The sequence below is a fragment of the Camelus bactrianus genome, chromosome 1 (assembly GCF_048773025.1).
Source record: "Camelus bactrianus isolate YW-2024 breed Bactrian camel chromosome 1, ASM4877302v1, whole genome shotgun sequence".
In the NCBI taxonomy this organism is placed as follows: domain Eukaryota; kingdom Metazoa; phylum Chordata; class Mammalia; order Artiodactyla; family Camelidae; genus Camelus; species Camelus bactrianus.
In genome coordinates this window covers 103,052,117-103,074,772 of record NC_133539.1, presented here as the reverse complement: position 1 = coordinate 103,074,772, position 22,656 = coordinate 103,052,117, and the positions used below count along the sequence as shown (strand labels likewise).

Here is a 22,656-nt window from a genome sequence, read left to right as displayed (position 1 = left end):
GATCTGGTAGTTTCATATAAAGTTAAACATATACCTATCCCACGACAGGGCAGCTCTACCCCTGGGTAGCTAGGCAAGAGAAAAGAAAACACATATGCACTAAAACGACTCACGCGAGAAGGCTCACAGCAGCTTTATTCATAACAGCCCAAATGTCCCTCAGCAGGAGAATGGATGAACGAATTGTGGTGTGTTCATACAATGGAACAATACTTAGTAATAAAAGGAACAAACTACTGACACAATACGGATAAATCCAAAAACATTAAGCTGAGTCAACTCTGAAGAAGAAAAAGGAATACATTCCAAATTATTCTATTTTAATGAAGTTCTAGAACAGAAAAAACTAATCTGTGGTGCTTATACCATGGAGGGATGTGGAACTGGCCAGGAAGGAGCAAGAGGGGATGTTCTGGATGCTGGAAATATTCATCTTGACAGAGGTGTCAGTTACACAGGTGTATGCATTTGTCAAATACATTAAAATATAAATTTTAATTTTGTGCATTTCACTCTGTAAAGTATACCAGAAAAAAAAAAAAAAACTAACCAAAGCAAGCAGATACACACAATGCCATGCAGGTGGTACAAACATATGTCTATCAACTAGGAAAGTGCTTGCCAAGCTTACTTAATGCCCAATAAATGTTGGCTAAAATTACAAGTGTTATCTATCATGACAATGCTATCCACAACACTGTGCAAACTTTAAATCTGCTATTTAGAAAAAAGTTTGAAATTGATATGAATCTGTATAACAAATTGCTATAAAGTTTAGACATAGTCAATCACCCTGTTGTCGATTATAAAAATCCCACAATTTATTACATGCCACATCCAACTTATCCTGTCTTGTTAATGAAACCCAGTCTCCCTAAAACTGGGTTCCCCTGCCGAGTTTATAATTAATCTCTCTATCCAAAACTTTACTCTCTTTCTTGTCCCACCCCTGTTCCCCTCAGGATCAAAGAGTATCAAAGAAAAGGGGGGACTGAAATCAAGCAGGACCCTGTGAGCCCACCTGGGTACAAAAGCATCTCCACGTCCCCTATTTCTTGTTTGTAGAAAAAGGCTATAGTCTCCTAGAGGCCTTCCCTGAGTTCCAAAGAGCAGACTAAGCATTTACTAATTAGAGAAGTTGAAAAAAAATTAAGAAATAAAGGAAAAGCAGTTAAGCAAGATAGCTTGTACAGTAGTTCAATGATAAAACAGAGTCCTTGTTCCTCCTCAAGGAATATACATAACAATGTGATGCACATCTTTGAGTTGTTCTGCAGAAAATAAGACCCACACCGTAATGGAAGATGGTGCCTACATGCTGACCACAAGCACTCAGAACCCAGACTGGCTGGAACCGGAAGGTTGATGTTTAATATCCCCAAAACATCACCCTGTTACCACACCACCAACCAATCAGAAGAAAGTCCATGAGCTGCAATCCTCAACCCAAATGTTGCCTTTAAAAACCCTTCCCTGAAAGCCATCAAGGAGTTTGGGTTTCTTGAGCATAAGCTGCCAATTCTCCTTGCTTGGCCCCTTGCAAATAAACACTGTACTTTCCTTCACCACAACCAGGGAGTCAGTATATTAGCTTTGCTGCAGAGTGGGCAGGCAAGCGGACCCAAGTTTGGCTCAGTGACATTAACACCAACTGTACTCTCAATCTGAAATAACAGCCATTCTGTATATAAATAAAACTAGAAAATATCAGTGGTTAATTTGATAGTTTCCCAAGAGAGCTAAAGCTGAATTGTTGCGGAGGGTTGTGACTTATGGTTCTTGGTTTCTGCTCAGAAATATACTGTGTGAGAAAACTGCAGCAGAACGTATTGATAACTCGTCAGTAAAACACAGGAACACAATGGCTGTAAACTCTTGCCAAATGAATGTAAGTTCCTCAAGGGCAGGGGTAAAAACACAAGGGAACGATGTTACTTCTTTTGTTTCTCCCAGGAAGGCTATCCAATTTTTTTCAATAAATTTATCAAATATTTATCAACAATGTACCATGTGTCAGGTCACATTGTTAGACTCTAAGAAAAGGTCAGAGGTAACTATGGCTTTGAAACTGAGCAGGACCCTGTGTGCCCCCCCCTTCCCCACCCCCGTACATATACATTCAGTGTCCCGTTTCTGGTTTGCAGAAGATAGGCTTCAGCCTCCTAGACCTTCCCGGAGTTCCAAAGGGCAGATTTGAACAGCTGCTCATCAGGGGAGAGGATGCAGAAACAAGGTGGAACAGTCAAGAAACAATAGTGCAGCAACTAAAGCAGGGTCCTGGTTCCTCCTCAAGGAATAGACACAACAATATCTTTGAGTTCTTCTGCCCAAAGAAGGCCCCCACCCAGGTCAAGGATGGCAGCTTCAGGCTGAGCACAAGATTCCTGGGACAACACCCTGTTACCTCACCACCAAACAATCAGAAGAAAGTCACGCATCCTGCAGCCCTCACTCCAAATTTTGCCTATAAAAACTTCCCTCCGCCAAGACCATCAGGGAGTTCAGAGTTTTTGAGCACAAGCCACCCACTCTTCCTGCTTGGCCCGGCCTTAAAACTTTCTCTGCTCCAGACTCCGATGTTTCAATTTGTTTGGCCTCACTGTCCATCTGGCACATGACCTTGCGTTCAGCAGCTTCTGAGAACAGCTTCTGAGAACATTGTCTCAGATCATGTTTCTCAAACTTTCAGCCTCCAAGGACCATTTAATGGATACTGGGAATATACACAGTTTGACAACTTTAGGCCTGTTTTTAAGTCTAAAATTAAATTAATGTACTGTCTTACAATTAACACTATTTTCACATAAACAAGAGGGCTGATTCTAAAGTGCACCGATACATCTGGTAACAGTCCCAAAGGCAGTCAGCTTTATTTTTTAATTCTTGTCTCTAAAAGTCAGAAACTCCTGAGAATAACAGGATGTCAAGAATGTGTTTGCTGTTTTTGTCAGGCTGATCCGGAGAGTCAAATCAAATTAGGACTCAGAGTAATGGAGTGATTGCTCATTATAAAGGGTAAAATTCTGTAAAATGTTAGGCTGATGGACCTATCACACTCAAGACCTAGAAAGCTGACTGTTTCAAGTTGGGCAGGAACAGTGCACGGGTTCCTGATTCTGTCTCAGATAACATTTAGCTCTAGAGTGGGGAGGGTATAGCTCAGTGGTGGAGCACATGCTTAGCATGCATGAGGTCCTGGGTTCATTCCCCAGTGCCTTCACAAAAAAAGTTTTAAAGGAAAAAAACCTAATTACTTCCCCCCCTGCAAACCACTCCCCCCCTCCCCCAGTTTAGCTCTAGAAAGCATTTTTTCACATTCTGCTGCAGCATTTGAGCACGGCTTGAAAACAGGCCCAATAAACTGTTGAAAAGTGAAGAAAAATCTCCAGTGTTGGGAATATGCCAAACTCTCAGCAACCAAGCCCTCTGTACCACAGTTCAGTCTCAAAAGATTCCAATACCTTATTTTCAATGTAAAATAGTGATGGTAGGCTCTGAATAATAGGTTTAGGCTGGGCAAGAAATAAGATTTATTGCTGTAATACACCAGAGCAGGTCATTTGAAGTAGAGGAAATGGCTTTATTGACATTATCAGTGAAGGGAAGCGTTCTTTTTTTGTTTTTTTTACTATATATCCTTCTTCATTTCAGAAACTTGCATGAGCACCTTTATCTTCAGCAGCCAGCACACCTAAGAGCCATTTCCTGCAGCCAGGTCCTGGAACCGCACGCTTTAAAGACAGGGCTCACTGGTTGCCATCTGATCACGTCTGCATTTTTGTAACTTCTCCTGAAGCACAGATTCAAGAATACAAAGCAAATGTTACCTGCCTCCTGTTCTCTCTGCTGGTTAAGCAGTATTTGGAATGACATCTTGCTGTGGGGTCTGATGTACACCCCAGCTTAACATGTTGAAACAGAACCCCTGATCACCCCGGGCAAATCCGCTCCACCTGACCTTCCCTGTCACAGTTGCTCTCACTTCCATCCTCCCAGTGTGCTCAGACCAATGACTTGGAAGTCATCCTTGGCTCCCCTCTTTCTCTTGCACCCCACATTCTGTCCATCAGTAATTCTTATTGGCTCTACTCTAAAGTATACAGAAACTGACCATGCCTCACCCCCTCCATGGCTCCCACGCTGGTCCAAGCCATCATCATCTCCCAGCTGAATTACAGGAATAGCCTCCTAACTAGTCTCCCCACGTCGGTCCCTGCACCCCATGTTTTATTCTCAACACAGCCTCCAGGGTGATCCTTTACAAACTCAAGTCACATTACGTCACTCCTTGCCCAAAACCCTGCAGTGCCGCTGGATGGTTAGTTTCACCTGTCACCTCAGCTGAGCTGCAGAACCCATAATTCAAACACTAACCTAGGGTTGCTGTGAAGGTATTTCATAGCTGTGTTAACACCTGCAATCAGCTCACCATAAGTAAAGAAGACTATCTTGATTAATGGGAGTGGGCCTCGTCCAGTCAGCTGAATGGCTTTAATAGCAAAATCAAGGTTTCCCTAAGGAAGAAGGAATCCTGCCTCAAGACTGCAGCACCAGTTCCTGGCCAGTCTACCCACTATAGCCCTACGAATTTCGGACTGGCCAGCTGCCACAATCACATAAGCCAATTCCTTGAAACAAATCTCTTTATGCATGTACATATATACACGTGTATGTATTTACATGCACATATGTGTATGTTGCTGTGTGCGTGTGTTTATACGTATACACAGGTGTGTGTTTACATGCACATGTGTGTATGTTTGTGTGTACATATGTTTATATGCATACATGGGTATGTATTTATATGCATGTGTTTGTACACAGGCTTGTGTGTATATGTACATCTCCTACTGGTCCTGCTTTGGTCTTCATCACAGTCCACAAAATAACACCAAGTGGAAAGAAAAATCTCGCCTCTTATTGGCCTGGCTCTGCCACAGAAGCTACCGTGTCTGTTTCCCTCATAAAGGTTTCCAGGATCACTGGGGTAAGTGTGAAAATCACTGTTCAGCCAGAGGCAGGTATAATCATCAACAGAACGATGATTTTACAGTTCATTCATCCTCACGAGATGTGAAGAATTCCCCCCAAGTGGCTTTTTTCCAAAAGATTTACGACCAAAATGGAATGAAATATTTAAACTTAAACATAATACTTTAGGGGAGGTGACTTAATGTTATAAATGCTCATTCACCAAATAATTCTACAAATGTTAGAATTATGCTATAATCTCATCTCTTTCATTCAGCCTTTTGCCACTTTTTATAAGGATTTGATGGCTTTAAAAGAAAGTGTTTTTCCCAAAGCTAAATAGCTAACAGAATACACCCGTAACTCATATTAACTGTTCATCTATTTCTCTATTTAACTATTTACAAATTCCAACCCCAAATGGTTTTATACATAAAATTAGCAGCTATCAAAGTCAACATTAATAATGCAGCATTGGACTCTTGCACATACGCGAAGTGTAATGTGCATTTATACTGTAACTAACTGTGCCCTGGGATGTCAACATAGAAGCCACAATAAGAAGACCTTCAGTCCGTGATGCTGCTAAGAAATGTTCACCCATACTGGAAAGTAAATATTCAGTAACCAACATTAAATCCAAATGGTGCGTTGTTTAGTTCATGTCACTGAAGTAGATATGCTGAGGGACTGGTGGTCACACAAGGACAACCATACAGTGACTGATAATGCACAAACTGGGGTGGGGGGCTGCAGACAGCACACACGTGGAACACAACTAGAGGTGCAGCCGGGCAGGACACAGGAAGAGAGCCTCTCTTTCAACGACAGCATTCTACAGACTACGAACATTTTCAGAGCAAGTCGCCTTCCCCAGAGATCTCTGGCAATAAACAGATACTCTTCTGCAGAGATCTATGGCTTCCGTGTTGTTCTGCCTAAAAGCAGGTGCAGTAATTAATTGACCTATTCATTCATTCACTTATTTATACATCCATTCTTTCTTTCAACTACTACTGCCTGTGCCAAGCACTCTATTAACTACTTGGAAAACAGACAACTAAAATAAGGGTCTTGTCCTCAAGAGCTTTACAGTTAGTAAAGGACGCAGATGGTCAGTGATCAGCGCTGCAATAAAGATACTCCCCAGATGCTACAGGAACACAGAGGCAGTAGATTCCAGCCTGCACTGGGGGATAGAGAGATAGGAACGCTGTCTGATAACTTTTTTCTGACTTAATAATTCTATGATTTATTTCTATGTTGAGAAATGTAGTTTCATTATTTTCAGATGGATACAGCTAAGATTTATAGAGAATACTGAAACAATATACACCTTGCTAAGATTTATAGGAATAAATAAATGTATATAAGATTTACGGAGAACAATAAATCAAGTTCACTAAAATTATAACTCACAATGATAAAAACAAGTATATTGGGCAGCTAACTCTTAAAGTAGCTGCCTGGCTCCTGATGATTCCCTTACTCTAAAAAAATTTTTCTCTACCACACAGATGTATCTCCAAATAATACATGCTTAGTTGTAATCTCTGAAGGGCAATGGACAATGGTACAAGTTCCTAAGGCTTGATGATTGTGCCAGAATCCCCCCTAAAATCCCAGTCGTTTTGGAGCATCTCCAAGGGATGCATACACAGGCTCACAAAGCCGTCTGGCTCCCTAGCGGTAACGTCCACATGTCTTTCCTCTCTTATTACTGTAAAACATTTTGATGGCTCCTCAAAACGCTAAACATAGAAGTACCACATGGTCCAGCAATTCCACTCCTAGGCGTAGGCACAAAGGGATTGAAAGCAGGGACTCAGACAGACACTTGTACACCAATGGTCACAGCAGCATTATTCAAAATTGCCCCCCAAAAAGTGTCCATTCACAAATAAATGGATAAACAAAATTTTCTTGTTGATGGATGTGCCCTCCAAGTCCCCTGAACAGGCTGATGAAGAGGAAGCCTCTACCTGTTTCAAGGATGCTAATTCTTGATGCTCTGTGGGGACAATGACAAGTTTCCTCCCAACTCTGCATCACACCGTGTCACCTGGTACCCAAGGCAAAGCTACTCACAAAAACTGACCATTCAGCCCGTCCCCTCTCCACATCCCAAAGCACCTTACAAAAGTAAAAACCAAACAAATCAAATACAAAGAAGCAAAGAAGCAAACCAAATCCACTACCTTCTCTGCAGGAGCTAAACTTAACTCATGAGTAAGGCCTTCCCACTCATAACCATCCAGAATACATTTTGTACTCTACTTATAATGGACTAGAAACCCCAGAAGTTGCTTAATGCCACATACCCAATCATCTGCATTCAGAGCAGTGATGACCTCACAATGTTTTCAAGAACCATCAGTGGAGAGATGTGTTGCATCATCCAGGTTTCAGCTCAAATGTCCCATCACCTGCATCACTTTGTTTCATTGTCTTCATAGTACTTATTCCCACCCCGCTCTCTGTGATCTACTTTAGTGTCTCTCTTCCCCTCTGGAAAGTAAACACCATCAGTGCAAGAACCTTCACTATTATATCTCCAGAATACAAAACAGGGACTGACACATATTAAGCATTCACTAAATATTTCATGGATGAATTAATAAATTTTCTTTTTTCAGTATTTACCACATGTTAAGCATTGTTCTTAGTACCATACATGTGCTAATTTAATGCCCAAAGGGATCCTATGAGGCAGGGAGTATTATTAGCCGTATTTTATAGTTGAGGAAGCTGGGGCATGGAAAGGTTAACAAACTCAGGGTCACACAGCTAGTAAGTCATTGTTTTGGTAATTTGTTGCTGCATAACATACAACCCCCAAATTTGGGGGCTTAAATCAACAATGTTCTCTTATTTCTTATGGTTCTGTGAGTTCACTGGTCTCAGGCTGGTGGTTCTTGCTTGAATTATCTCATGCTGTTACTATCAGTTATCAACTAGGGCTTGAGTCATCCCAAGGCTTGACTGGGCCGGTCCTCCAAGATGACTTCTCCACTCACAGGCCTGGCACCGCAGCTGGGGACTGTCAGAGCATCCTTCTCTCTCTCCATGAAGCCTCACTACATGGCCAGCTTGGGCTTCCTCACAGCATGGTGGTCCTTACATGGCAGCTAGCTTCCCCTAGAATTCACATTTTAAGAGACTAAGGCAAAGCTTTAAGATTTCACATGCCCTCGCCTGGAAGTCACGCAGTGTCACATCCGCCCCATCCTATTTTCCCACAGGGCCAGCCCAGATTCCATGTTTGGCAGTACTGGGAAAAGGTGCAAATTCCAGGAAGTGTGGGTACTTAGGGTCATCTTTGGAGACTCACCACCACAATAGTGGAGCTGGTCTTTGAACCCAGGCAGTCTGGCTCAAGAAATTACATTCTTAACTATGTATCATGGGGTGTCTCTATTAGGAATAAACAAATAAATGCATTACTTCATTTGTGTAACTTGTGGGGGCTACTCTGATGATTTGAGGTCCCAAAGGTGAATTAAAGTCTCCATCTCTAAAGACAGAAAATTATTTGTAATTTTTAACTGACAAGGCTTTCTGTGCCTCTAAACAGCCTAGTTTTCAAAGTTAAGGGGCAGCTCGGTTGGTGCTGGGTGGGAGGTGGCCAGCTGAGGGCACAAGGCTCGAGGAGAATTAGGGAAGTTTTGGAAGACTTTCTGTGGACAAAGTCTTATGAAAGACCATATTTTAAGTGAAGAAAGGACATAGTGAGCAGGAATGAGTATTTCCAATGGGAACTAGCCATGCCCCAAAGGGATTACCATCCAGCTTGAAATGTGTTGGCTTGCAGTCAAGTTCTACACAAACACCACACTTTTATGCCTTATTACAGCCCTGGAAGAGAGGTTGAAAAAAAAAAAAAAACATTTATTGAGTCCTTGCTTGCATCAAGCAGTGTGCCAAGGGCCTTTCATCAGTCTTCACCATACCCTTACGAGGCAGGTCTGGCTGTGACAACCACCTTCGGAAAGTTCTGGAAACTGCATCACATACCTAGTAAACGGCTCAGTACAATGGCTTGTATTTCAGTACAACTTGCCAATGTCCATTCTTCTAGTCACTGAGTAATGCCACACGTATACGGCCCTCCACCATGAACCCTCTCACCCTGTGCTATTAGGCATTTCCAGGACATCTCCCTGACTCAAAGCCTCCCTACCTCGCCAAGCCCTGTTCTGGGACGTGGTTTTCCAATCATTGCTGTCTCTGTGTTCAACCCAACACCTGATCTCTGGTAGGTACCTTAAAATAGTTTTAATGAATTATGATTTCTTCACAGAAGGTCGGTCGTAGCCCAGAGCTTTTACAAAGTGTGTGTTAGACTCGTCTCAGACCCCATTCATTCATTCCCAGGAGCAGTAAGCAGTGCCACAAATCTCCACCGGGCTTCCCTGTGTTTCTTGAAATCAGCCTGGTCCATAGAATAGCCCATTTGTGACTAAAAAGTCCCTTCCTCCACACTTTGGGAAACACTGTTTTATTATATGTTGTGCTCAGGAGCGTCTTGAGGGGGAGGTGGTGAAAGAGAGGTGATATTTAGTGGCGGGGCTTGCACAGCTTTGACTGCAACTCCCCACGTCTCTGTGGGTGTTCCATTTATTTTTAGGTATTTATGTTGGTTTTCCAGAGACTTGCCACATTGACTCTTACAATCTAACAAATAATATATCTGAAGAAAACATTTCTATTCTCCCAAGTTCCAAGAGTAAGAAATTCAAGAGTACCCCAGAACCACCATTGCCACTGTTGATAAAAAGTTGCTAAATTATAAGGTGCAGGTGTGTAAGCTGAAGGTCATGGTTGCATTTTTCATAGCATCAAAGATCAACGAGCCACAGAGGTTACACAGAGATTAAACTTGACTGTGCAAGGAACAAGGGCGAGCAGCCATCCCCGGGAACATTTTCCAAAACCTAAAAGCAGGACCATGCGAAAGTTTAAAAAAAAGAGAGAGAGTCTTAGAATTAAGAGCCCTCTAAATGCTTCTCTGGTCTCCAGCATATAGCAGCCAACACATGAGAACATGCTCTGTTGTTTTTGCTTTTGTTTTTTTCTGTCAATACCTGATGCCTTGTAGGAATTTGCAAATTTATGGAACAATCAAATCTGCCCATAATTTCACATCATAAATTAAACTCTGGAGATGCGAAAGGAATGTGAAAATAATTCCACCAGTCTTTTTGAAAACAAATTCTTCCCAATCATTTCTGGGTGTTCTACTTCTGTCAAATGCTTTCTCATTACACTGCTTTTTAATAGAGGGGTTTTAAATATGTTATCTTTGCGCTCTATTATTATAGCAATGTTTCAGGAAAAAATGACTTTTTTTGTCATTAGTGTATTACTAAAGAGATCTCGTTCAGGAAAAAAAGAAACACGCAATGAAGGCTTCATTTTCATGGTTTCTCATTTTCTTCTCTAGTCATTAAGCCCTTTCTAAGGGTGCCTTAGCCCAGCACTAAAAACACAAGCAGTACAAGTAAGTACATTAATAAAACATCAAGTTTTCAATCAATAAAAACATAGTCGATTTCCATGTGAGAGAGCAAAGAAAAACAAAACAAAAACAAACAACAGAGGCCCTTAAAAGCAAACAGGAAACTAAACAAATTTAGAAAAATTTAAGTGAGGCCCCAGTGGGAAAACGTCACCTACTTGCTTATTTATTTAGGATTTATATTCTCCCTGCTTCCCACAAGGATTTAAGGCAGCAAGGAAAATGTTTTAATTCTTTCAGTATCTTATCAGTTGAAACCTAGTTGGGACAGTTTAAGTATCATAAGAATCAGTTTCTGAATTAGACTCCCTTCACTAAAAAACAAATAAAAAACAGCTATAGTGTTCTTTTCCCATTTACACAGTCCTCAAGCGTGGGTATGTAGACATTCTCTGTTAATTACACTCATCTTTACTAAGGAATCAGATGTAAATAATATGAAGTCAGGTATTGGGTTAAATTACTATTCAGGCAGCTGAAATAACGAAGCCTAGTCCAACAAATGTGTATGTACACCTTAAAAACCCATAGTTAAGGAATTTAAGTCTCCATATAATTTTAAATCCTATGTGTAGCTTAAAGCCAGGAATTATGTGTGTAAGGCCAAAATTCCATTCCCCTATCTATCCTGCTGTGTTAATGCCAGGCAAATAATACAGTAGTTTTAGAACACTTGGCCATACTCTTTGGTATAATTAAGTGATTTAAATGTTGACTTCCCGTCTAAATTCACTATTTGTTTTCTCAAATTACATACCTAGCACTAACCTTACTGGAGCATCACTATAAGCTTCAATTTTCACACAACCCCATGCCCCACCACCACTGACTTTCCTTTTCATGAAGCCATTTGAAGGTTATTGGGAAGACATAAATCCCAATCACCTTTTTAATGTATCATTTCTTTAAATGTGAACGCCATTTACATTTAATCAGGCTTTTGGTGGATGGATTCAGTATGACGACTTTAACATACATTAGCAACAAACTCACCCCCAAGGCAATTGTATAGGAATGCCTTTACATAATTGTCTATTAGGTGTATTTGGAAATATCAAGGTGTGTGTTGTAAAACAGCCCTGTGCTGTTAAATGAAGGACCCAGTAACAATCTGTTAAGTCTTAGAGTAGCACAGATATAAAATGGGTCATACCATCTTTTACACCACATGAGGTAATCACTATTTTCATTTAATAATCTAAGACCTTCGATAATTTTTAAAATGTCAATAAGCCTTATTCCACATTATCAATACTTAAAACTACTTAACAGTGAGCAGCATAATTATTTATACAACATAATTGCTACTGATTTTCTGGTCTAACTACTCCCTAGCAGATTATAAGCTCCCTAAGGACAGAAACTGTGCCTTGCCCCTTTTTACCCTCAGGGCTCAAACCAATGCTTGGTATACAGCAGATGCTCAATAAGCACTGAGTGAATATTTATTTGCTAAATAGGTGCATAAGGGGAAAGGGTATAGCTCAGTGGTAGAGTGCCTGCCCAGCATGCACAAGATTCTGGGTTCAATCCCCAGTACCTCTGTTTATAAAAAATAAGTAAATAAATAAATAAACCTAATTACCCCCACTAAAGAAAAGTAAAAAAAAAAAAAAAAAGATAGGTGCATGATGGTGCATTTCTGTCACCCAATCTTTTCACTCCATTTGCAGGGATGATGGTATCAGGCAGCATACAAGTTCTTTAGGCCTCAGCTTCCCCATTTGCGAAAAGGACATCCGAACATGTATCCGCTGACATCACAGAATTGGATGTACATGAGACAGAATGATAACTATATTTTTGAAGGGATGCTGAAAACCATGTTATTATTCTGGATCTGCAACTATATAATAACTGGTATATTTAATTCCAGCTGATTAGAAAACAGTGAGTAGTTATCAAAGTGACAGTACGTGAATAACCTGGAGAACTGAAGATCGTCTACATATGACAAGTTATGCTTTTCTCCTTTTGCATGAATTAGTTAAATAAGGAAAAATTTACCACAAACTCTCAGCTTAAATGGGATTGCTATAATCATGCTCCCACTTCTGGCCTGGGTCTGTGACTTTCTGATCTTCCCACATTAATACTTCAAAGTTAAAGGAAACTTTGATACCACATTTTAAACTGCTCAAACGTTTGCTGGATTTTCCCAAACCAGATTTCTGCCGAAAATAATAACTGATCTGCTCTCTAATTTCACTACCTTGAAACCTTTTTTGAAAATAAAGCAGCAATATAAATAATAAATAAACACCTTGTAATTTCGATGATGATTTATAACAACAGGACCACACACATGAATTATCCCATTTGTAGAGACTGTTCTGTAAATTATGCTCAGGCTTTAAGTCTAAGAACAAAATCCTCCTCACTGACATCTGCACACCAATGGCTGGTCCTGTTCGATAATAACAGCAATTCAGAGGCAATATTTAGTTTTAACTTCAGGAACCAATTTAAAATAACAATTCCTACATACCTATTCGAGGAGAGTTCCCAGAAAGTTCTAGGCTTCAAGTTTCCTCTAATTTGCATAGCTGCTATAAACAGAAGTTCAGCTGGTTCCACTTAGCTGGCCGTACCCTAGGCAGCCCAAGTCAGACTCTGACGGCGTTGCTTTCACAAGGTATTATTTTGCTACTGATGCCTCTTTTTCTTTTTAAATTGTGTCAAATCATCAATGTGAATCTCTAATTCTACTATGGAATTATAAAATGAACAAGTTATGGATGAAAAGCTCAAGGAATAGAAGTACTGGTGACTTGCCAAGTTTGCAATAAGTTTCATTTCCTGTTGCCTGGCTTGACACAGGAGAGTTCCTAGTTCTCATCCTTCAGTTAGGGTGACTTTTGCCTCAACCCCATCATGTTGTCCTTCCAAGCCTGCTTAGAAGACCAGCCACCATTTTCCAAAGAATAATACATCCAGTAGCTGTCAAATTAGACTTAACTCCTGCCCACCCCCAGCGTAGGCAGACTAAGCAGTTTATCCTGATGCCCCTTAGGTGACAGTCCCGAAAATCAGCTCTTACAGGAAACTAAGAAACCCTCAACTGCAACACTGATTACAAAATACTTAACAATTTCTTGACCCTCAAATTCTCTGACCTGAACTCATACATTTTTGAGCACACTCAGCAAAATTAACTAGTAAGACCTAAGACCAGCTGAGGTCACCAAGAGTCAGTGGCTGCAAAGATAAAGCTGAGTCGACAGGCTCGAGTTCCAGTCACAGCTTCAACTCCACGCAGAACAAGCGTGAGCTTCCCCGTTTGCAAAGCAGGAGTACACATAAGCAGCGTGGAGCACCTGCGTCCTCAACAGGCCTTTACATGAGCGAGATTAACCTCATGATTTTTCTAGAACAGCACTGTCCGAAGGAACTTCTTGCGAGAATGGAAATATTCATATTACATTATAATATATTATATGGATATTATATATATATATATCCGATATGGTGGCCACTATCTACATGTGGACACTGAGCACTTGGCATATGGCCAGTGAGACTGAAGAACTGGATTTTTAATTTTCAACTTAATTTTGATCAGTTTAAATTTAAATAGCCAACGTTGATAGTGTGTTTAGACAGTGCAGCTGTCCAAGAAATAGCAATGAAAATGTTAAAGTACTGTAATTTAAGGACACATCCAAATTTAAATCTCGATGTCCGTTCTCTATCAGAAAGTCTCCTACGAAGGGCTGGAAAGTTTGGTGGTAACAACTAGCCTTCTCCTTTCTAGCACTGAACTGATGTTAACATCGGACTCTCCCCAGTCCCTCCCACGAGATAGACACAGTTCGATGAAGACAATTTGGTGATGAAAGCCACCTTGCTGGGACACATCTCCAGCCCAGAAGAACGGACTGCGAGGCGGATGAGCAGTGAGAGGCAGGGTGTTTCTAGGTATAGGAACTTGAGTTTGAGGGCTACTCTGAAACTCTTCCATCTAGAGGGGCCTCTATGATAATGAATTACCAGTGGGAATGCTATTCTTGGTTTACTGATGGCGGGAGCTGGAAAATGGACAGGATCCACAGGCTTCAGGAAAGCCTTTAAGAGACTGCGTTGGATGAGGCCACAGCAGGGCACAGCCCTGCCTGGAGCAGCTGTCAAGAAAGTCCAGAGCCCAGTGCATCCGGCCTCTCGCCTGGTGCCATGACACCCGAGCTGCATTCAGAACTCCTAAGTAAACTGCTTTAGGCAGAAGAGTCCACATTTCTTCATCTCCTTTGTTACCCCCTTGTCCATCCTACCATCTTCTCACCCCTGGGTACCACGGAGCTTCCCAATAGGCCTCCCTGCTTCCACTCTTAATTCCCCACAATTCATCTTCCACAAGGCAGCCGGGATGATCTTTTAAAATCAGGTAATCTCACTCCTTTGCTTAAGATTCTCCAGTGGCTTCCTACTCAAAATAAAATTCAAACTCTTCTCTGTGGCCCACAGGACGCTGCTCATCTTTTTTCCACTTCTCCTCCCGTCCCCCCACTTGCTTATGCTGTTCCAGCCACACTGACCTCCTGGCTGCTCTTCATACAATCAAACTTCTTTACACTTCAGGGCCTTTGCACTTTCTGGTCCCACTGCCTAAAATGCTCTTCCCCAGACTTTCACTTGGCTGACTCCTTGTCATTCAGGCCTCAGCTTAAATGTCACCTCCTCAGAGTGGCCTTTCCTGACCACCTCATCCACAGCTACTTCTATCCACTGCTATGTTATGGTTTCAGGGTATTTTTTTTTTTTTTACAAATTTCTTAAGATATATTTAACATATTATAAAACTCTCCCATTGTAAGCGCACAACTGGATGATTTCTAGTGAGTATACCAAGTTGTACAACCAGCACCATAGGTCAGTTTTAGACCATTTCCATCCTCTCAAGATCCCTAGTGACCATGAACTTGTTAATCCCCATACCTAGCCCCTGCCCCACAACCACTAATCTACCTTGTCTCTATAGATTTGCCTTTTCTGAATATTTTGTGTAAGGGAATGATACTATTATTATATAATATCCCACCTCTGTGTTTTATTTTTAAAATACTTTATTGTGATAAAATATACATAAAATTTCCCACTTTTGCCATTTTTAAGTGTACAATTCAGTGTCATTAAGTACATTCACATTGTTGTGCAACCATCGCCACAATCCATCTCCAGAACATTCTCATATTTCCCAACGGAAACTGTGTCCATTTCATACTAATTCCCATTCCTCTACCCTCACCAGCCTCTAGAAACTACCATTCTACTTTCTGTCTCTCTGATTTTGACTACTCTAGGTGCCCCATGTTGGTAGAATCAGACAATATTTGTCCTTCTGTGGACTGGCTTATTTCATTTGGCATAACGTCTTCAAGGTTCATCCATGTTGTAGAATGTGTCAGAATTTCCTTACTTTTTAAAGCTGAATAATGTTCCTTTGTATACTACATTTCCCTCTCTTTTTCTTTTGGTATATCACATTTTGTTTGTCCATTCATCTGTGGATAGACACTTGGGTTGCTTCCACCTTTTGGCTATTGTGAATAATGCTGCCATGAATGTGGACACACAAAAATCTGATCAAATCCCAGCTTTCACTTCTTTTGAGTATATATCCAGAAGTCGAATTTCTGGGTAATATGGAAATTCTATGTTTAATTTCTTGAGAAAGTGTCATACTGTTTTCTGCAGCAGCTGCACCATTTTACACTCTTTCCAGCAATGCACGAGGGTTCTAATTATTCCACATCTTTGTCAACAGGTGTTATTTTCTGGGTTGTTGTTTTTTATAGTAGCTATCGTAATGGATACAAAGTGGCATTGATTTTTATTTTCAGAAATCATTTATCACTACTTGATATTTCCTTGATTACTCACTTGTTTAAACATTAATTGCCTGTCCCTCCAAACTAGAACGCTAGCTGCATGAGAGCAAAGAGCTTGGCTGCCTTGTTCACCATAACTCCAATAGCACCCAACACCCAGTGCATGTGTGTTGAATGAATAACAGATCTTAAGGCTACAAGCTTCTACAAGCTTTAACTCTACCAGTTTTCCTCCTTTTATCAACCAGAGGGTCTCCAGGAGCTGGGGAGCTCCCTTCTGCTACTAACAAACCATGAAGAACTGGGTAGATTTTTACCAGCGATTCAGTGTTATTCCTTGTAAAATACAAAGGAATGACTATATTGTCAAACTGAGACCTTGAGAGCACCCAGGGCCTTTGTGAACATTCTGCTGAGGCTACAATTATAACCAGGAGAATGTGCTGGGCTCCTCTGGAAGTTCTTGGGAGCTACTCATATGCAAACATAAAAGAGGCAGCCCCTTGAAATAGAATCAACTTAACCGGCTAAGAGTGAGAACCATAAAGCTTCTCACTAGAAAAGCAAATTATGCAGTCCTTTCTTCTGCATTGCCTATGCTTTCTAAAAATACATATTTTTCAAAAAAGGCTGGCATCTGTTACTCAACTTTTGAGCATGAGGTCAGGCATCCTGGGCAAACCACAAATAAATATGTCACAGAGACTGCTTGTCGTCTGCTTGTTTTCCCTTCTTTCCACAGTTGATAGAAGACTTTTATTCAAAAGGAGACTTCTGAATTTTAGCGGAGCACAAGGATTGCGGACATGAAACCTTCACTTCAGGGCTTCTTTGTAGCTAGAAGTGGCCATGTAACTAACAACCAGCCAATGAAACCAACATCGAGATGCATGTAATTCTGTACAATGTCCTTAAAGGGAGGATTTATGCCCTTCTTGTCTTCCTGTTTGTTGGCTAGAACATGAACCTGATGGCTGGAACTTGTGCACACATCTGAGTGGATAGTGAGTGCCTAGTGGTCTGAAGATGCCACACCAACCTTGGGTTGCCTACCTCCAGATTCCTTCACTGGAGAGAGAACCAAGCTTCTGTCTGAGCCATTGTTACTCTGGATCTCTGTCACTAGGAGCCCACCTAGTCCCAACTCACACAGAACCTCTCCAGTGAGAGCACAGGAGAACCCAAGCACAGAAGTAAGTTTTCCTAGATATACATGACATAATTGATTGTTCCATGAAAGTCTGAGTCACTTTAAGTTGATGCCGAGCCCAGTTTAGCCGATGTAAGGAGGCGGCAGTGAGCTGCCATATTGCTTGCAGGTCAGAAGGAAAGACAAGTCAATACCAGCAACAATGGTTAACAGTGGTAGCTAATGTTTAGTGAGCACTTATTATATTCCAGGCGTTCAGCTAAAGGCTGTAATATGTACTATCTCACTTTATCTTCACAACAATCCTGAGATCTGGGAAGGGAGGTATAGCTCACTGGTAGAGCTCATGCTTAGCATGCACGACGTCCTGGATTCAATCCCTAGTACCTCCATTAAAGAAAATAAAGTTAAAAAAAAAAAAAAAGCAAAAAAGTCCTGAGTTTTAAGGAAGATAAATCCTGGTCGCCCAACTTATGAGTGATGGAATGAGTGCCCACTGGCCTCACCTTTCCATTGTATTTATACGGAAGCATCATTACATTTCCCTCCCCCCCCCCCCCCACATAAGAATGGGGTAGTCAGGACTCTCCCAGGGCACACCTTTCTTCTCTCAAGGAAAACTTTCACTGGACACCCTCCCTCTTATCAAAGTTTGTTTCCACACTAACAACGCCCACAATACCCAAAACACTTGGCTAACCATGAATTTCCACTTGTTAGGCACATGATGGCTCTCAGTCGTGAATTTCCTCGGATCGTTTTTATAGCCATTTCATTACAATGGAAACACAACTATAATATGAAAAACAAGTTACATGTATATTTCAGAGCCTGATTTCACATTTATGCTAATACCAAGATTTCAAAGCTATTTTTTATGACCCATCTTCTCCTGGCCCCACGTGTTACAATATCATAACGAAATACTATGCAATGTGATATATCAATTCATCAGACAGCTGATTATTTTCTAGGAGACCATCAATGCCTCTAGGAGCCAGGTTTTACATCAAGGAGGGAAACCCCTCCTCTCTGGCTGTCAGATGACTTTCCTGGTGGGAAGGCCTCATTGGTAAAATAGGTTTCACTTGACAGAAAGCTGGGACTTACCAAATGTTTGATCAAGTCCAATTTATATCATTGTTCTGGGCCTCAGCTTCTTCATCTATAAAATGGGGATAATACTACTACTTTCTAACAGTGATTTCAAAGATTCAGTGAAATCATGCTTGTTAACTACTTGAGACAGTACCTGGCACACAGTAAGTGCCCAATAAGAGGCACCTACTTTTACAAATCATTAATTCATGGGTGGCACAATCTGGATGAAGCTTTCAGGGAACCAGTGTGTTCAATCACCAACTTCCCAACAATAAAGAAATGAAGAAGATAACAGTTGCTACAATGCTAAGTGGAAAGCAAACTCAGTCTAGCTGACTTACTCCAGATCTTTTTTTTTTTAAAGCTGGCTGTCTCTAAATCTGACTTCTTATCTTGACTCCACATAATCCATGCCATTACTAACCAGCATGGCTATTTTATTCGTTTCTGTTTGATATTTAGACTTTTCTCCCCTAAGTTATTATTTTCTATTCTTAGATTGCTTTTGGTGGTGGTTTTAAGTCAGGGACACTAAGTGGTATATTTTTTCTTTTTCTTTTCCCACTTTTTCCCCCTAATGGATATAAAGTAGTCAGAGGTGATCATTACCTTTGATCTTCTATCTCCCACTGGGAGACATATATGCAAGGCACAGGCAGCAAATAGCTTCTAAGTCTTTCAGGGCAGGCCTTTGCCTGAAAATAGCTTTATTCTGAATCCATGAAACTCAACTGAGTCACACTAGGTTTTCAGAAACACATCTGCTTTAAGAATTTATCCCTCCAAGCATTATCTTGAGCCCTTTCTAATCGCTAATGCAGGACACCATTAGTTCTATTAAAAACCTCCCAAATAGTTGAGGTAAACTCAACATTTCACTATTTCAGACATTTGCCCCCAACCCGAATTCTGACACCAGAGGGAAAAAGCAGCAGCCTTCCACTGTTTCCAATATTCACTTCTAGGAGAATACCCTTTTTAAAAATGCTTACTGTGATTTTCCAAGTACATTTGCTATTTGGAGGGTACACTCCAGGAAAACCTTCGCTGCCAATAAATCCAGACTCTCCAGTAAAAATGCCGCCACATGTGAAAACAGGTCTGGGAAAATAAAAGAGGAAAGGAAATTTAATCTGGATAAAGTTAATATTGATTATTAAGTGCCTGCAATAATATAAGGGATTTTAAATACTTGCTGGCTCTTAGAATATTTAAATTATAGCCTGATGAAATATTCAGCCCAGCTGCCATCTGTCTCCAGCATAATAACACAAGATCCGTCTATCCATTTAACCAACCATTCATCCATTCATCCATCCATATGCAATCAAGTCCTCCAGGTAGTGGTATGCAACTTACAAGCAAATGGTAAACGGAAAATTTAACTGAGGGTGGGGGTGGGAGGTGAGGGGTTGTAAGAGAGAAGGTGAGAGCTAGGCTCTGTGGGGTCCATGGTTTTAAAGATAGACAATTAATTGGCTAATACAAAAAAAAAGTTTTAATGTTCTAGAGTTGAAGAGATGCTTAATTTTCCCCTTTTCTTAAAATCGTTGGCCACTGGCAGAGCCTCGCATTGAAAATGGAGGTTGACAGTGATGGGGGTGGAAGAGGAGATACCAAAGTCGGCCATCGAGTGGGTCCCCCAGCCCAGGTTCTGGGGCCATCCGGCAGCTCGGAGGTGGGCAAAGAGTTAACTTTCCGACGGTGGCTCCCCGGGCGCCCGGGCGCCCGCGCGACTCGAGTTTTTCCCTAGGCTTACGTTTCTGAGCAAAGCCTCTCCAGGGAGGAAAACAGAAGTAAACCAAAGTTCACATATTTGAGCCCCAGTGCTTCCCTCGCCTGCATAAACCTTCGGGGAGAGGAGACGCAGGGCAGGTTAAGGCTCCACCACGTGGTGGCGGGCCGGCGGAGCCAGCGGCGCAAAAGGGAGCCCCGCGGACAGGCGCCGTCTTGAGGTCCCGGTCGCTCGTGGGTTCCCCGGCGCCCCGAAGCGGACTGAGTAAAGCAAAAGCAGCCGGCGAGGGAAAGGGAGGAAGGGAGGGAGCGATGGAGGGGGATGCGTTACCTCTCCTGGGGCTGCGGCTGCGGCTGCGGCTGCGGCCGCGAGGGCTGGACGGCGGCGGCCAGCAGCAGGCAGAGCGGGGCCCAGGCGCCCGCGCCCCTCATGGCGGGTGGAGACGCTCGGGGCTCGCCCCCGGCCCCCGGCGCGCAGCCCGGAGCACGCGCGCTCCGCAGCGCCCAGGCTCACGCCCGGCGCGCCTGCACCCCGGCTCGCCCTCTCCCGCTCTCTCGCGCGCGCACCGCCGCGGGGCAGCCCAGGTACCCGGTGTGCGCGGCAAGCGGGGCCCGGGCGCTTTTCTAGGCGATTACGGTGCAGTCTGCCTCGCCGCTCAATTTCCCCCGAGGAGTTGCTCTGGCAGCCACAGGCCACTGCTGAATATCCCGTTTGTTCTCCGGCGACGAGAGGGGGCGGCTCCCAGGCGGGAGCCGCCTCCTCTCCTGGGGAGGGCGGGCGGCTCCTCCCTGGCACCCCGGGACCCGCAACCCTAGTCACATCCCGCCGGCAGGGGCGGTGGGGAGAGGGATGAAAGCGAACCCCCTGCCGAGTGGTACCCAAATGGGACCTGGCTCCATGCTCTACAGATGATGGGGGGGGGGGTGGGGGGGGTGGGGTGGGGGCGCTGGAGGCAGGAGGTTGCCTTAATTTGCTTTGGGGAAGTGTTTTTCCTTAGTTGCTTTTAAATAGAAAGTATTAGCTTTTGCTGGTTGCTGGAAAACCTAGGGAGTCTCCTTCAAACAGCCAGATCCAAGGAAAGTAGAAGGGAGATTCTATCATATTTTAACTCTTATTCTCTTACTTTAAACACACACACACAGCCTCAGTAGATTCTTTTCTGTTTTCGCTGATGTGTGAGAATAGAGAGAGTTTCTGAGCGGCGCGGGGTTTTTAGAAATGAGTCTTCAGCCATGCTATTTGTGAGTGAATTGTCATACTGTGTCAAATAACGAAGACAAAATCCAAATCATCAGATTTCCCCATCCCAAGTGTTTCTTTCCTGGCGTCTCTGTTCTTAAAAGATCTTTTCCAGCAATGTCTTTTTATGTAGTATTAATACTGAGATTTAGAGAGAATTTGTTTTTCTAAGAGCAATTGCAGCCTTATGGAATCAAGGCTTTCCCTTATTTAATTAGTAATTAATTTTAACTAACATAAAATCAAGTATTTATCTTGGTAAGTATTTCCCAATAACCAGGGATTAATAGAAGAAATACAGGAACAGAATGGATTCCTCAAGATTTTCAATGATCACATCACCACAAGAGGGATATAGCTGCCTCATTTGTTGTCCCTCTCAAATTATTTTCACCATCCTAAGCAAATATATATATATTTATAAAATACATATAAATATAAATATATATATAGCATTAAAATAGTACTTATCAAGACTTCATTCCTAATAATGAGCTTGTAATGTTAAGAACATAAATACTCCCAGCAAGGAAATAAACAAAAACTACATACAGGAGTGATCTTACTTTTAAGAGGGAGGGAATCCAGGAGTCAATAGTAGGAACCAGAATTTGCCTGTAGGGTTTAGATTTTCTTACTATTTTTGAAAAAATGAAGGAAAAAAACACAAAGAACTACAACTTTTAAAAAAATTTCTAAAAGCACCACACCCTGTATGACATTTAAAAATAAAAAATAAAAAGAATTACAGAATTTGGCAAACTGCATTATATCCTGAAGCCTACGCTCAATCCAATAAAAATTGTCTGAAAACAGCAAAGAGGAAAATAAATGATTGTTTACTTTGCACACATTTCAAGAATATGCTATCCAATAGCATAAGTGTTTTAGATGATATTTTATTAAAAAGTCATAGCCTTAAATTATCAAGTGAAAATATTGCTCAATTCACTTTCTGGTAATGATCTGAAGTCATCATAGCCAGAAAATACTTCATTCTTAGGACTAAGCTAAGTTTTCAGAATTTAAAATTAAAAAATAAAGTATTCAACAGGATAAGTGGACAGAAAACCATTTGAATATAAATGTGCAACAATTCTTTTCTTAATTTATAGAC

General features: G+C 41.7%; 1 protein-coding gene across 1 annotated transcript in view; it reads right to left on the bottom strand.

Moving 5' to 3' along the window:
* The window catches only part of PCOLCE2 (procollagen C-endopeptidase enhancer 2), a 65,009-nt gene extending 43,941 nt beyond the window's left edge, over positions 1–21,068 (bottom strand). Inside the window, exons 1-2 of the mRNA XM_010952307.3 lie at positions 20,631–21,068; positions 19,558–19,666 (exon numbers count right to left, since the gene is read on the bottom strand). Coding sequence (XP_010950609.2) covers positions 19,558–19,666; positions 20,631–20,731 — 210 coding nt within the window. The 5' untranslated portion in view covers positions 20,732–21,068. The remainder of the gene's footprint in view (positions 1–19,557; positions 19,667–20,630) is intronic.
* Between the last annotated feature and the right edge of the window lie 1,588 nt (positions 21,069–22,656).